We start from the raw sequence: 16,768 nt of genomic DNA, 5'->3' as shown, positions 1-16,768 counted from the left end.
ATTACTAAATTAAAATACCACCAAGTTTTTATTATTTATTAGTAATTTTGGCATTACTGGAACCTTAAAAAATAAATTCTCGAACAAAACACCATCAGAGCTAATTAAAATGACATAGACGAGGCCTTTATACTTTATAAATAATATCTATATATCTCCAATTATAGGAGGAACAAAAGAAATTGTAAAATACCATTTACAATGAGAAACTTAATTTAGCAAAAGTCAATAACAAACAAATAAATTAGGTTCTTAGAAGAATAACAAATTTGGTTGTTACAACCAGGGTTGTTAGACAGAAACAAGTAAAAGTTCACATTTTTACTTTTATGGTGCCATATGTTATTCTCAGACTTTTTATTGGTAGAGGGTTATATATAGGAAAAAATAACATGTAACTATTTAATATATCAAGGTGGAAATTTTCCTTAAACTCTAAAACGATAAAATAAAACTCATCGAATCACATTATCAACAATTTGTGAGTAGAACAAAATACTTAGCACACTATAGGTACATGTTATTTAGTTTGGTTAAGAACAATTATTGCATTGTCAATAAATGACGTCTAATAGATGTTCTTAGTTACCAGAGAAACACAGTAGCATCTTCATGAGCTCAGAGGGTCAAACTGATGAGTAATGAGGATGGATGCTCTAAAATATTCCTGCCATCTTTCATGTTCTTTCAGCAAACAGTTGAGACAGAGATGGTTTTGGTGTCACCAGTTTACTTGCTACTTTACCCATTGAAAGCATTCTTAAAACTTTGTCTGTTAGTCTGCAGCTCATTTGACCAAACCAGATGAGGAGATGAAAGTTAAAACACTCAACATTGTCTTGAACACAAGCTCTAGTTGGGTAACCCCAAGATCACTGGATCTTCTTAAAAGGTAGAGTCTCTGAGAACAGTTCTTAAAAATATAGGCAGTATTTTCAGCAAATTTGAACTGACTGTCCAGGAACGACCTGAGGTATTTAAAATTAACCACAGTTTCAACAAGTTGACCATTGAGAGAAACTGGAACCACATTCAGGTCTTGTTTAGGTCATTAGCTATACTTTCTTAAGAGAATGAAAAAGTATGGTGTTTTGTGAGGGAATTGATTTTTTATGGTCCCTGTAATGCCAGAATTAGTAATAAATAATAAAGACATGTTCTGATTTAGTAATGTAATTGGATTAGTTGTGTTACCACCCCCACACCACTAGAGGCAGTACCAGGGAAAATATGCGACTAAGGAGCAGATTTAGAAGTACACAGAAAGCTACAGAATTTGTTAAAAACTGTGAGCTGAGCTGAAGTAAATAAAAGAGAGAAGTTCAAATACATGTTGAGTAAAACTCCTTCCTAACAATGAAGCTATATCACAGATTTCAAAAGAAAATAAAAACGGAAATAGCACCCCCTTCACTTCCGGATTGCAATGGTCCCATTTCCAAACAAGGTATGAGACTGACAGTGGTCAGTCCCGCCCCTTTCTGTTTGCTGCAGCGAGGTCCTTCTCTATGCAGCGGCAGACCGAGTTATCGCACTTCCTGGATGATGTTGCAGGTGTCTACAGCGCCATCTCTGATTGGTCTATTTTACTGCAGTGTTTTTCAGTGAACTAAAAGCTGCTGGCTTCCTATTGGCTAATTTTATCTGTTAACAACAAATAAACCAACAGCCTCTTCAACCTGTCCAAACTTTATTAAAACTGTAAACTTCCAAATAAGGTCGGCAGCGTCGCCGGCTTGGGGTGGGGCTTGTAGCCGATTCGCTCGTTGATAAGCTCCGCCCTCGAAGCAGCTGTGGAGGACACAGAGGCTCCACCCCCAATCATATCAACACCAATGACAGAAGCCCCGCCCACTCCAGCTCCTGACCCCGCCTCCTCTCGCTGTCGCTTCCTGGCCTGAAGAGAGAACAGACATGATGACCGGCTCGGAACCAGACGGGTCAGAACAGATAAGGGGTTGACTGAACCTCCAGCTCCTTTTTAACGCTCTCGAATTCCTCGGTGTCGTCGATCTTCAGCTCCAATCGGGTCGGTTTCCTCCGCAGCATCTTCACTCCAGTTGGCTCCTGAACAGAACAATTAGATCAGACATCAATAAACCATCAATATGTTTGTCCTTTAAATTACATATCTTTGATTTTGGAAGGAAGTGGATCTAATCTTTTTAGTTTGTTCTTTGTTAAAGTCTCTAAGGATATACTCTCTTTTAAGCACATCCATGGCACAATTACTGGATAAACAGCTTCTTATAAGCTTATTATTGCATTTGTCATCACAAAAATCAACATTTTCAATCAAAGAGTCCTTAAATGAGGACAAACCTTAGAATACATTAAATCTTGTCTGACCATGGATACAAGCTGACGAGGGAAGGCTTTAAGAATGTTTTTGTATTTTGCCTGGGTACAGTATAATTAAAATTTATCACAAAACTCAGAATGCTGTAATGTTACCATTTGCATCCAAAAAGTGATCAACAGCCCACACACCTTTACGAAACCAATTCTCGATAAAAAAGATTTTCTATTGATCAAAATATATCTATTGTTCCAATCAGGAAATAATTAATGCAGCTGCATTTTCAACACAACAAAACAATCAGGACTCGCTGCGTTTTAAATGAGAATAGAAACGTTGAAGCGTCCAGCGCCCCCTTCTGGTCACAGACCTGCTACTGTTCTAGTGAGATCATGAGGATCCGGACCGACGGAACCGGGATGTTTACACACCTAACAAGTGATCAACTGGTTGAAGCTGCAGCTTTTCAGATCGGAACCGGAATTTGAGCCATGAACACCGGTTCTGTATCGGTTTAAACTACGAACATCGAACATCAGATTCGTTCGAATCCATCCGCTGTTTAATCTCCAAACAGACCCGGACGGGACCTACAGACAACCTGCAGTCCAATCGGAACCAACAACCTTCAGTACCACCAGCAACTGATATGTTTGCGGTGTTCTGATCAGGCAAAGCTTCGGGCACCTTAGCTCCGATCTCCTACAGAGTCCAGTTCGCTGAAAGCACCGCGGACTCTACCGCTGGTTTAACCGGTTTAACTGGTTTCCAGGTGACCTCAGAGGGTCGTGGAGTTTACCTGCAGACTGAGGGCCTCCGCGCTTTGCCGTCACCTGGTATCTGACAGACAAGCTGCTTTCGCGGTGGTATAATTGCGGCTTTCACAGATAGACACACCGGAAGAAGTAGTTCTGACCCGGAAGCTGTTTCTACATCCGGGTCAAGGTTTCAGAGACGCTTCAGCTGCGATCTTCTTTAGCGGTGAGTTCAACTCTTAAATAGACTAAAGAATATCAAAATGAGCGCTCTGTCGGCAGAATAACGGAAAACCGCCTGCTGTGTGCGCATGCGCCCTGTGGCGGAGCTCACCGCGTTGAAACTAAATTTCCGTAAACTCAGGAGATTCAAGTTTCGCGTTAGTAGCACCTGGTGGTGGTTTCTTTATATATATATGTACCAAATGACATTCAAAAACACAGATAATGTCCCAATAATAAATCCGGAACTGGTTCTACTGGGTCTTAATTTCCCCGTCCCAGTCTGAAATATTAAGCTGAAGTTAGTTTGCGATTCAAGCTTCCGATTCGGGAAATGGGTAAAGGGTGATTCCACCTAGTTTTTCACTACCTTCCGCATCTAATCGAGTCTAGTTTTAAAACTGCAACACCTAGACTCTTCGAACCTGGACTGGATTATTCTGCTTTAATAGCAGAATATTTATAACCATGTGTGGGATTTGTGAAACCTTTTTCTGATTTGTGAAACATGAATAAAGGTTGCTTTTTATCACTTTTTTGGAACTCTGTCATAGTATAGCTGCTCCAATTCCAAAACTACAACACCTAGACACTTCAAACCTGGACCAGATTATTTTCAACTAATAGCAGAATTTTCAACAAATCCCAAAACCATGTTTGGGATTTGTGGTTTTGAATTAGAATTGAATTAAAAAAAAAAACTGCATGGAACAAGTGTGAATAGTAAAGTCAACTTTATTGAAGTTTCACAAATTATATAAAGGTTTCACAAATCCCAAATATGGATTAAAATATTCTCCTATTAGAGCAGAATAATCCAGTCCATGTTTGAAGAGTCTAGATGTTGTAGTTTTTAAACTAGAGTTGGTTAAAGATGCGGAAAGTAGTGAAAAATTAGGTGGAATCGCCCTTTATACATTTTATGAATCGGAAGCCAACTTCAGCTTCATGTCTGAAATGTGGTTTTATCCAGAAAGAGGCTCATAAATAGGCTACCTTAATCTCGCGAATGTTGGCGCACAGTGAAACCACTCGTGGGTAAAAACTAGCAGATGCCTCCTGAGAGGCGTTTAAAAGGACTAAAACCCGAACCCTGACCCCAACCCTGCTTTCAGAAGACTGGTTCCGAGTTACAGATCAGAACTGCAGATCCAGCCTCTGGTTCCGACCACCTGGTTCGTCTGGTTGCCGCGGTAACACGATCATCGCAACACAGGTATGAAAAAACAAAACGGGTTAAGACTAAAAGACAAGCTGTAAGGCAAACGATAAAAACAGAGCAAGATTTCAAACCAAGGAAAAGTAGAGATACTGGTTGTTACCTTTAAACAGATTTCAAATATTTTAATTATACAGTTTAAGTCGTTAAGAAAAAAAATCAAAACAAGGAGTAGAACCTCTCCACTCAGCAGTGGATCTGATATTTAACACATCAGGGTCATAAACAAAGCGGTTCTAATGTCTCTCCACAGTTTAAGGGACAGAAAAAGATTCACAAAAGCTCAACATGATGGATCCAATTTAAATCTGTTATGTAAAAAATCTGAAACTGGGTAAAACCTGTGTGAGATTTTGAAGTGAGTCGCTTTAACCTGAGGAGAAACCGGCCATTTGACGGACATGGAGAGTCTCTTCTCTATTGTTGTTACTGTAATCATTAAACAGTTTGGATTTTAATGCAGGTACATGTTCAACATTATTAGCATTATTAAGTCCTAGTTCCAGTTTGGGTCAGGATGAAGTAACTCTAGAAAACCTGACCTGAGTTTCATTTTGTGTGTTTTAGTCCTCAGAAGTTTATGGTAAATAAAAAAAATGTAAATAAGAAACATCTAGTTTTTCCACACAGTGTCCAGAAAGAGATGATGTTCTGCTTGACCAGCATCCAGCTATTCATGAGCTTTTTTAGGACATATTCCTGCAGTTTTCTAAAGAAATATTAAAATATTAAAAAGGTAGATTAGCTATAGGGACAAAATATCCCGACCAAATTTGTAGTCAAACAGTATTTGTAGTAATAGTGACGCTAAACTGGACTAATGTCTTGTTTACAGCAGCGTATTATAAGCCTGGCGGCCGCCATCCTTTACTAGCCCAACATCCAGGCTAATCCTTTCTTCTTTTTTTTTAGGAAAATAAATAAATAATCACCTTTTTTTCCCTTTTTTTGCTGGATTGTGCTTCATTGGCGGAGCAGATTTATCCCTAAAAGATTTGTCTACAGAAGATAGGTTTATAGTTTATGCATTTAAAGCCGGACCGATCCCACCGCTGGCGCCTCTGCAGCAGCTGGATTAAGTTTACCTCAGCGCGGATCCTTTCACTCAAACTGACCTGTATGGATATTTACATCCACCCCTGTGAGGAATTATGATTCTTTCCAGAGTTTTTGATCAAGGTAGGACTTTAAACACCACTCTGGTTGGCTCTGGTTGCAGCTCTACATGAACTGCAGGAATAACTTGTAGTCGCTTTCAGAGGTGCGTTAAGGAGCGGTGAGAATGATTTATACTTATGAACAAAACATTATGTGGCTTTTCCATCTCAACACGCCGCCCAGCGCCCGGCTCTGCCTGCACTGATAGTTTATCTGTGTTCCCAGTTGGCTGGTGTGTTAGTTAACGAACCAGCTAACCTGATCATGCAGGTTCAGCCTGGTGAGGAGCTTTGAGGAGCTTTCGCTCCTCTCTGTAATGCATCACGCAGATTTTATATTATTATATTTTTAGTATCATTTTTTCGGTTACTCAATGCATCAAACCCTATCAAATGCTTTGTCCACTTAGTCAGACAGAGTTAATGTTCGCAGCGGCGCAGAGATCTGAGAAACTCGTCATTCAAAGTCAAAAGTAGTTTGACTTTGAATGAATGTCTCCTTTATTACTTGACATTATTTGATATAGATTTGTTTGACTAATAATTTATGAACTGAGAGCCTTACTGTAAAATATTATTGTACTGATTGCAGGTTTTTCAGTTGTCCTTTTGACTGAGTAGCTGCTGTATTGTACCTGTAAGTATTTTGCATGTTTCTCTAAATTAAGTGAATTTATTGCCAGATCATTTTTTAATTTTGCCAGATCACAAAGTAACATTTCAAGTCAAGTGAACTTTATTGTCAAAGATCTATGTATCAGGGTTAACACAGAAGTTTGAAATTGCGTATCACCAGACTGCAATGTGCAATTAAATTAAACATAAATAAGACATTGACAGTAACTCTCCCCCCCCCCCCACACACACACACACTGACACAGACGTACAATATAAACACACACACACTGCAATACATTAAGAAGACAACAAGGCAATAAGAAGAATATATAGATGGACAATAAATACACACAGCAGCAGAAGTGCAATCAGTGGACATACAGGTAATGTGGTGCAAAGTGGTGTGTGAAGGAAATGTTTATGAAAGGTTCAGTGTGTTGATGAGTCTGATGGCTTGTGGAAAGAAGCCGTTTCCCAGTCTGCTTGTGTGCCACCATAAGCTGCGGTGGCCTCCCTGATGGTAGAGGGAGAACAGTTTGTGTGCTGGGTGGGTGGGGTCTCAGTATGTCCATGGCTCTCTTGGGACAGGGTTAGGGATCTGATGGTCACTCCTCTGGAGTGGCTTCTTGTCTGCAGATAGACAGCTGCTGTCCAGACAGAGGCTGCAGGTCAGGATGCCCTCAGTGGCTCCCTGGAGAAGGTGCTGAGAGCAGATGTGGGGAGGGTGGCTCTTCTCAGCCTCCGCAGGAAGTGGAGTCGTGTCTGAGCCTTTTTGACCAGGGAGGTGGTGTTTGTAGTCCATGTGAGGTCGTCTGGGATGTGCACTCCAAGGAACTTTGTGCTGCCATTGATGATGGTGGGATGTGAGTTGGTTTTTCTTTCCTGAAGTCCACAGTTATTTATTTTGTTGACACCGAGTAGCAGGTTGTTTCTCCCACACCAGTTGATGAGTTGATGTTCCTCCTCTCTGTACGCTGAGTCATCGTTGTCTCTCATGAGGCCCACCACTGTCGTTTCATCTGCGAATTTGATGATGTGATTCGTTTCAAATCTGGCACTGCAGTCGTGGGTCATCAGCGTGAACAGCAGGGGAGATGGCACACATCCCTGCGGCACCCCGGTGTTTACGATGCTGGTCACTGAGGAGTTGTTTCCAACTCTGACTGTCTGTGGTCTGTTTGTTAGAAAGTCCAGCAGCCAGTTGCATAGTGAAGTGCTGATGCCTCAGCTTGTTCACCAGATGTTGGGGGATGACAGTGTTGAACGCAGAGCTGAAGTCAATGAACAGCAACCTTGTGTGACTGTTCTCCAGATGAGCCAGGCAGAGGTGAAGTGCTGCTGCTATGGCGTCATCAGTGGAGAACTTGGGGTGGTAGGCAAATTGATATGGATAGTAGTGGGGAGGGTGGATGTTAAGTGGGCCTTTACCAGTCTTTCAAAGCACTTCATGATCGGAGTGAGTGGTATGGGTCTGTAGTCATTGAGTGATGATGCTGGTGACTTCTGGGTAGTGGTATGATGGTGGTGGCTTTGAAGCTTGCTGGTATGATGGCTTGGTTCAGAGAGATGTTGTAGATGTCTGTGAGGACGTCAGTGAGTGAGTCAGCACAGTCTCTGAGGTATGTTGTCTGAACCTGCAGCTTTCCTGAGGTTCACCTTGAGTAGGGTCCTCCTCTTGTCCGCTGGGTCCAGTTGAAGTGTTGTGCTGTCTGGGTTGACTGGGGCTTTTGTAGGTGTTGTAGTTTCTTCAAACCGGCTGAAGAAAGTGTTCAGTGAGTTGAGGAAGTCTGTGTTGTCCTGTACAGTCTGTTTCACAGCTGGTTTGCTTCTCGTCAACAGAGGTCTGTAGGCTGGAATTAGCATAACGGAGAGATGGTCTGATGAGCCCAGGTGGGGAACTGCTCTGAAAGCCTGAATGATGTTGGTGTAGACCTGGCCAAGTGTGGCATTACAGATTTTAAATGTGCCTGATTAAAATCGCCAGTGATTATGCAGACCGAGTCCAGGTGTGTGGTTTGTAGTGTACTCACAGGCTGGTACAGGATGGAGAGCGCTTCCTTTGTGTTCGCGCTGGGCGGGACACCAAGGAAGCGCTCTCCATTCTACCTAAAGCAAAAAATGAACAGTCAATCCAGGCAATTGGCAAAGATCGGTGATCGGTAACGGAATCGGGAGCATAAAATCTGATTGGAGCATCCCTAGTAATACCATGCAAATGAACATCTTTTCATAATTAGTAAGGTAAGCATTTGAGTTGCTAATGTAAATGATTGTGGTGAAATTGGGCGGCTCTGCCTGATTCCTCTTTCCAGAGAAACTGAGCTACTTAAGAATTGACTGGCATTCATTAATAATGGTAACAATCCACTGTTTGTAATCTGTACATCAGAGTGACGGCTCTCCAGCTGTCTAGTGATAAAGGATCTTTGTTTTGGGGATCAGAGTAATCAGACCTCCATGGTGGGAGAGAGATTATTGTCTGAAATTCATCCAGCAGGGCCTCAAATTGTAGTTTTCATAAATATTTCTAACCCTAATTCAGCGGTTAACCGTCTAATCCAGGAGTTTACCGTTTGTGTTGCTTTGTCAAGCTCTTCGATTCTTAAGTCGTCTTCCAAAAGGTTTTAAAATCAGAATTCATTTTTTTAACAGATTCCTGAATTTCATCAGAAAGGACAGGAAACTGGATTCTGAATACTGAGAACAATAAAGACCATTATAAGCATTTCTAATTGCTATATTTAGTAAATCAGGGTTTTCAGTGACATTACCATTAATAATTAGTTTCCCAACCTTCTTTTTGGACTGTCTCTGATTCTCAGGATTGAAAAAATATGAAGAGTTTTTTTGTCCGTCCTCCATCCATCGAGCGAATGAACGTTTATCTAGAAAAACATCGTCTAGATGAGAACATCCAGCTGACTCAGCTCTTCAGAAGATAAAACTGAACATAGAGAATTAATATTGCTAATAAGTTGGGATTGTTTCTGTCTCCTCCGCTGTGAAGCAAGTTTGCCTCTTTATTGCTGCTGTCCGAACATTAAACTTAAACCACTCCCTCTTATTTAAGGGAGACGGATTCATTACTGAAATATCCTTAATGAGGTTCAGGACAGAAAGTTTTATTATTCAGCAGATTAATGTTCAACTTCCACGCTACGTTTGAAGGTGGTTTAGATTTATTTGGAGAGAGAAACAAGGAAACTGAACAATGATCTGTTAGAGGAGCTGCTGAGATTTCACAGCTTGAAATATTATTTACCATATTATGAGGGATTAACCAGTAATCTGGCTTAGAGCTCTGGCCATTTCCAGAAGGATTGAACCAGGAGTATTGTCTGGTATTAGGATTTCTAATTCTCCAGCAGTCTGTCAGATTGGTAATAGAGATTAAGTTTACAAAAATATCGTCATCAGTATGGTGCTGCCCCCTAGAGGGGAGACAACCAATTGATCCATCTGGAGTAGCATTGAAATCTCCTAAAATAACCTGATCAGTGGAATATTTTAATTTCCAATGTTTTATCATCACTCCAAGGTCAGCAAAAAATATACTATTCATCACTTTATTATTGTACCCATACACACACCAAAATGATCTTATTTCCATCCATTTCCAATATTACAGATACCCAGTGGCCATCAGTATCACTGATATGCTCCAACAAAAACAACCTGGGAATTTGTAAAACATAATCATAACCAGCTGAATGCGACGTACCACGACTAAAATAAATGTTATCACCCATTGAAGTGTCCAGAATTTAGCCTCCTCGCTTGATGAATGAGTTTCCTGTAGAAAAAACTATTTGCCTTTTGCTCCTTACAATAAAGAAAAGTAGCCTTACGTTTAACAATATTTTTAAACCCCTAATATTAAGTGAAAGTAATGACACCATGAAAGAAACACAGTAGTTGTGCAAAAACAAATCTCAGGATCGATGAGCAGGAATGAGATAACAGCCAGTAGCAGCTGTATAGTGCGATAGCCCTTTAATACAAACATAACATACCAGTGGGAGTAAAAGAAAAACGGCGGTGTAATTATTCAGGGCTTCGATTATCGATCAGGGCGAAGCCTTCCTTCAGCTCCTGGCTTCCTGAACCAGGGGCTACAGCTCAGCCTGTCCTCCTTAGAAAAGTCCTCCTCGAAGCTGATGTGCATCTTTACAAACTTTAGCATCTTTGGATCTCATCCAGACCTCATCTGCATGGTTCGCATCCCGAACTGAAAGATGGCGGCTCTGGGACGGCTGGTGGCCGAAGTGGCGCCAGCTTTTTTCCCCAACCTGTGAACGTGGCGACCGTATCACGCAGCCGATCCACGGAGACAGGGATGATCCTGGTGAAGATCCCGATGATGGATTCCCGTAGGTTCTCATCGTCCGGTCTAACCCTAACCCTTACCTACCCCTTGTAATGATCGTGGTCTTCACAGGAGATCCTCAGCACTGTGTTTTCTTTTTTCAGAAGGGTAACTGTAGCTTGGAGCTCTGATACGGCTTTCTTTTTTACCTCAATGGCGGTATTAGCCTCGATACGTTAAGTCCTCCTATCGCATAAAGAATGGCATTAGCTTGTAAAATTCAGCTTCTATTTAAAGCAGAACTCACAAATACATTCAAGGGGGGATACGTCACAGGCATCAGGTAAAATATGTTACACCATTTAATTTGACAAGAAAATAAATAGCCAACCACTCAATATGAAATTGTTTTGACTTTTAGCAACAATGATTTATTACAAAAACCAAAAGCTAAGAAATAATAATAGTTATCCTGATAAATAGATCAGTACCAAAAGTACTGTTAGATTTAAATCACTCAGTTTATGTCAGTATAGAAACCCAAAAGGTTAAATGTCCAGAAATTCCCGTTCCTTTTTAATGCAAATATTGTCCACAAAAGAGTTCCATATCCTGGTAGAGTTTCTCCATTTTAATCCAAAGTCCCAATCCAAAATGAAAAATCCAAAGCGTCAAATCCTCCCCCTCCAAAACATGAGAAAAAAGAGTGGTACCACCAAAAATCTCCAAAAAGAAAAGTAAAGTCCAGATCTCACCGGGAACGTCTTTCTTTGCCCCGGTGGCGTTTCCTGGGTCCAAGCTCCGATCCAGCTTCTAAAGCCCACGATCTGCGGCGCTGGGGCGAAGCTTAATTGCTGTTTTATCTCTTCTTTGATTTATTACTTGTTTTAAACATTCAGTCAAGTCTCCCGCTGCACAGATCTGACGGTGAGCGTCTTCCTCTCTGATTGCGCCGACGCACACGCCCCGTTTTATTCACCAGAATCAGCCACACCTAAAAACCAGCATGCCCAAAAATCAGTTTGAAAAGTGGAAATTCGGAATAATTTTACAATGAAATAACAGCAACTGTTATACAAACCAGACGATACATTTACTCTTCAATGTATTTATCCAGGGGAAACACAACAAACATAGTGGTTGTTACAAGCTGCATCCTCCTTACATTCAGGTTCCTGTAGCTTCATTTTCTTCTTAATAGGTGTGTGATCCCAGTTCACCTTCTGTTCTTGGCCAGAAGGATCAGCCACAGGCCTCTCAAAGAGCCGACCGGTTGTAGTCGTGGTCCGACATGCTAGCTTCCTTAGATAAACTCCCAGACGGTGAGAAAAATTAAAGATGAAGGATGAAATATTTTCAAAAGAATGCTAAACTATGGCTGCACAGTGGCCTCGATTCCCGGCCCTGGGTCTTCCTGCATGTTCTCCCTGTGCATGGTGGTTCTCTCCAGGTTCTCCAGCTTCCTCCCACAGTCCAGAAACACGACTGTCAGGTTATTTGGTCTCTGTAAACTCTCCCTAGGTGTGTGTGTGTGTGTGTGTGTGTGTGTGTGTGTGTGTGTGTGTCCTGTCTCTCTGTGTTGCCCTGCGACAGACTGCTGACCTGTCCAGGTGACCCTGCCTTTCGCCCAGCTGGAGAGGCAGCAGCACCTCAAGGGTGTTAGAAATGGATGCTAAACTGAGAGTAAAAAAATAAAACCCTTTAAAACGGGGCTAAAGCTCATCTTGGATTCAATTTTGGCTAAACAATCACTGAATGCCAGAGCCTGCACTCCGCCATCTTAGGACTTCTTCTTCTCTCCCTGCAGAGTCAGAATGTCGGACGAGGAAGACTCGGCTCCGGCCGTGAAGAAGAGCCGCCTGTTCTACGGCAGCCTGGAGGAGAAGGAGCGGCAGCGCATCACCATGGAGACGGCCAGCAGCGCCACCACAGGAAGTGATGCACTGAAGGCGGGCATCAGAGCAGGAAACATTAACATCTCATCAGGTGAGATACAGGCAGTTGGTGCTGCTCCCTGCTGGACAGGTGAGGTCATCAGGTGAGGTCATCAGGTGAGGTCATCAGGTGAGGTCATCAGGTGAGGTCATCAGGTGCAAGAAAATAGTTCCCCAGAATTCGATTAATTCTAAAATCTTGAATATAAAGAAATTTAATCATTTTCTTTAAAGGTGCAGCAGATAGACAAATGACTCGGTTCTGGTTATGGATCCAGCCTGACCACTAGATGGCAGCACTCCCCAATTACTCTGTTTCCCATGATTTCCTGCAGGAGAGACCATGGAGATGGAGGAGCGTGTCAGCGAGCGCCAGCTGGAGGCGCTGGCCGAGTTCGAGCGGCGGCGCCGAGCGCGACAGATCACCGTCTCCACCGACGACGCCGAGGTGAAGGCCGGCCTGCGAGCGCTGGGAGAGCCAATCACGCTGTTTGGAGAGGGGCCGGCCGACCGCCGAGAGAGGTGGGCGGGGCCTAATGACGGCCAATCAGGAGGCTCCTTCCTATCCCAGGTCGGCCAACTGTTGGCCAATCGGTCAATCCTTACTGAATGTTTTTCTCCCCAGGCTGCGCAGCGTTCTGTCCGTGGTCGGTCCGGACGCCTTGAAGAGANAGCTTCCGATTCGGGAAATGGGTAAAGGGTGATTCCACCTAGTTTTTCACTACCTTCCGCATCTAATCGAGTCTAGTTTAAAAACTGCAACACCTAGACTCTTCGAACCTGGACTGGATTATTTTCAACTAATAGCAGAATTTTCAACAAATCCCAAAACCATGTTTGGGATTTGTGGTTTTGAATTAGAATTGAACTTAAAAAACCCGCATGGAACAAGTGTGAATAGTAAAGTCAACTTTATTGAAATTTCACAAATTATGTAAATGTTTTTGGGGGGGCTGGCTTATAGTCTGTGACTGACTGGATGCCTTGCCACAGGCGTCTTGGGTCTTTCGTGTCTGAAGTGCGAGTTGATTTTTTCACCATAAGCACGCTTGGCTGCTCTCACACCCCGGTGCAAGTTGGCCCTGGCTGACTTGAGGGCCTCCTTGTCCCCAGACCTGAAGGCAACGTTGCGTGCTCTCAGGAGTGAACCAGGGTTTTTCGTTTGGTCTCACTGTAATGTCCTTGGTGACCGTTACATCTTCCATGCATTTTGTTATGTATCCAGTTACTGAGTCTGAGTATTAGGTGAGGTTGACGTCCTGGTTGGTGGTGGCCGCCTCCCTGAAAACAGGCCAGTCTGTGTGTTCAAAACAGTCCTGTAGTGCTGTTGTGGCGCCCTCTGGCCAGGCCCTGATCTGTTTCACAGCTGGTTTGCTTCTCGTCAACAGAGGTCTGTAGGCTGGAATTAGCATAACAGAGAGATGGTCTGATGAGCCCAGGTGGGGAACTGCTCTGAAGCCTGAATGATGTTGGTGTAGACCTGGCCAAGTGTGTTCTCCTCTCTTGTAGCAAAGTTCACACACTTGTGGTAGTGTGGCATTACAGATTTTAAATGGGCCTGATTAAAATCGCCAGTGAGTATGCAGACCGAGTCCAGGTGTGTGTTTTGTAGTGTACTGACAGGCTGGTACAGAATGGAGAGCGCTTCCTTTGTGTTCGCGCTGGGCGGGACACCAAGGAAGCGCTCTCTATTCTACCTAAAGCAAAAAATTAACAGTCAATCCAGGCAATCGGCAAAGATCGGTGATTGGTATCGGAATCGGCAGCAGAAAATCTGATTGGAGCATCCCTATTAATACCATGCAAATGAAAATCTTTTCATAATTAGTAAGGTAAGCATTTGAGTTGCTAATGTAAATAATTGTGGTGAAATTGGGCGGCTCTGCCTGATTCCTCTTTCCAGAGAAACTGAGCTACTTAAGAATTGACTGGCATTCATTAATAATGGTAACAATCCACTGTTTGTAATCTGTACATCAGAGTGACGGGTCTCCAGCTGTCTAGTGATAAAGGATCTTTGTTTTGGGGATCAGAGTAATCAGACCTCCATGGTGGGAGAGAGATTATTGTCTGAAATTCATCCAGCAGGGCCTCAAATTGTAGTTTTCATAAATATTTCTAACCCTAATTCAGCGGTTAACCGTCTAATCCAGGAGTTTACCGTTTGTGTTGCTTTGTCAAGCTCTTCGATTCTTAAGTCGTCTTCCAAAAGGTTTTAAAATCAGAATTCATTTTTTTAACAGATTCCTGAATTTTGTCAGAAAGGACAGGAAACTGGATTCTGAATACTGAGAACAATAAAGATCATTATAAGCATTTCTAATTGCTATATTTAGTAAATCAGGGTTTTCAGTGACATTACCATTAATAATTAGTTTCCCAACCTTCTTTTTGGACTGTCTCTGATTCTCAGGATTGAAAAAATATGAAGAGTTTTTTTGTCCGTCCTCCATCCATCGAGCGAATGAACGTTTATCTAGAAAAACATCGTCTAGATGAGAACATCCAGCTGACTCAGCTCTTCAGAAGATAAAACTGAACATAGAGAATTAATATTGCTAATAAGTTGGGATTGTTTCTGTCTCCTCCGCTGTGAAGCAAGTTTGCCTCTTTATTGCTGCTGTCCGAACCTTAAACTTAAACCACTCCCACTTATTTAAGGGAGACAGATTCATTACTGAAATATCCTTAATGAGGTTCAGGACAGAAAGTTTTATTATTCATCAGATTAATGTTAAACTTCCACGCTACGTTTGAAGGTGGTTTAGATTTATTTGGAGAGAGAAACAAGGAAACTGAACAATGATCTGTTAGAGGAGCTGCTGAGATTTCACAGCTTGAAATATTATTTACCATATTATGAGGGATTAACCAGTAATCTGGCTTAGAGCTCTGGCCATTTCCAGAAGGATTGAACCAGGAGTATTGTCTGGTATTAGGATTTCTAATTCTCCAGCAGTCTGTCAGATTGGTAATAGAGATTAAGTTTACAAAAATATCGTCATCAGTATGGTGCTGCCCCCTAGAGGGGAGACAACCAATTGATCCATCTGGAGTTGCACTGAAATCTCCTCCTAAGATAACCTGATCAGTGGAATATTTTAATTTCCAATGTTTTATCATCACTCCAAGGTCAGCAAAAATATACTATTCATCACTTTATTATTGTACCCATGCACACACCAAAATGATCTTATTTCCATCCATTTCCAATATTACAGTTACCCAGTGGCCATCAGTATCACTGATATGCTCCAACAAACAACCTGGGAATTTGTAAAACATAATCATAACCAGCTGGATGCGACGTACCATGACTAAAATAAATGTTATCACCCATTGAAGTTTCCAGAATTTAGCCTCCTCACTTGATGAATGAGTTTCCTGTAGAAAAAACAATTTGCCTTTTGCTCCTTACAATAAAGAAAAGTAGCCTTATGTTTAACAATATTTTTAAACCCCTAATATTAAGTGAAAGTAATGACACCATGAAAGAAACACAGTAGTTGTGCAAAAACAAATCTCAGGATCGATGAGCAGGAATGAGATAACAGCCAGTAGCAGCTGTATAGTGCGATAGCCCTTTAATACAAACATAACATACCAGTGGGAGTAAAAGAAAAACGGCGGTGTAATTATTCAGGGCTTCGATTATCGATCAGGGCGAAGCCTTCCTTCAGCTCCTGGCTTCCTGAACCAGGGGCTACAGCTCAGCCTGTCCTCCTTAGAAAAGTCCTCCTCGAAGCTGATGTGCATCTTTACAAACTTTAGCATCTTTGGATCTCATCCAGACCTCATCTGCATGGTTCGCATCCCGAACTGAAAGATGGCGGCTCTGGGACGGCTGGTGGCCGAAGTGGCGCCAGCTTTTTTTCCCAACCTGTGAACGGTGGCGACCGTATCACGCAGCCGATCCACGGAGACAGGGATGATCCTGGTGAAGATCCCGATGATGGATTCCCGTAGGTTCTCATCGTCCGGTCTAACCCTAACCCTTACCTACCCCTTGTAATGATCGTGGTCTTCACAGGAGATCCTCAGCACTGTGTTTTCTTTTTTCAGAAGGGTAACTGTAGCTTGGAGCTCTGATACGGCTTTGTTTTTTACCTCAATGGCGGTATTAGCCTCGATACGTTAAGTCCTCCTACCACACAAAGAATAGCTTTAGCTTGTACAATTCAGCTTCTAGGTAAAGCAGAACTCACAAATACATTCAAGGGGGATACGTCACAGGCATCAGGTAAAATATGTGACACCA

The 16,768-nt window shown here is 42.3% G+C and overlaps 2 protein-coding genes across 3 annotated transcripts in view; one reads left to right on the top strand and one right to left on the bottom strand.

Annotated features, from left to right (window-relative positions):
- Positions 1-1,673: 1,673 nt before the first annotated feature.
- On the bottom strand, positions 1,674-3,188 carry cdc26 (cell division cycle 26 homolog). Of its 2 annotated transcripts, none has more exons than XM_007541716.2 (3): positions 3,099-3,188; positions 1,969-2,067; positions 1,674-1,897 (listed from the first exon to the last, which is right to left on the bottom strand). In XM_007541716.2, exons 2-3 carry the CDS (start codon positions 2,047-2,049, stop codon positions 1,694-1,696), a joined length of 285 nt encoding a protein of 94 aa, XP_007541778.1. In that variant the 5' UTR covers positions 2,050-2,067; positions 3,099-3,188; the 3' UTR covers positions 1,674-1,693. The 2 variants fall into 2 exon arrangements, with proteins under 2 accessions (XP_007541778.1, XP_007541779.1); XM_007541717.2 differs by lacking the exon at positions 3,099-3,188 and adding an exon at positions 2,731-3,067.
- A 3-nt stretch (positions 3,189-3,191) lies between these two features.
- prpf4 (pre-mRNA splicing tri-snRNP complex factor PRPF4) overlaps positions 3,192-16,768 on the top strand; it is a 20,998-nt gene continuing 7,421 nt past the window's right edge. Inside the window, exons 1-4 of the mRNA XM_016665839.1 lie at positions 3,192-3,280; positions 12,384-12,562; positions 12,846-13,032; positions 13,136-13,181. Of these exons, the coding sequence (XP_016521325.1) occupies positions 12,391-12,562; positions 12,846-13,032; positions 13,136-13,181 (405 nt within the window). The 5' untranslated portion in view covers positions 3,192-3,280; positions 12,384-12,390. The remainder of the gene's footprint in view (positions 3,281-12,383; positions 12,563-12,845; positions 13,033-13,135; positions 13,182-16,768) is intronic.

Source organism: Poecilia formosa, unplaced genomic scaffold (genome assembly GCF_000485575.1).
Source record: "Poecilia formosa unplaced genomic scaffold, Poecilia_formosa-5.1.2 Scaffold626, whole genome shotgun sequence".
In the NCBI taxonomy this organism is placed as follows: Eukaryota; Metazoa; Chordata; class Actinopteri; order Cyprinodontiformes; family Poeciliidae; genus Poecilia; species Poecilia formosa.
The sequence above is the reverse complement of the archived record's forward strand: the minus strand, read 5'-3'. Positions and strand labels throughout refer to the sequence as shown.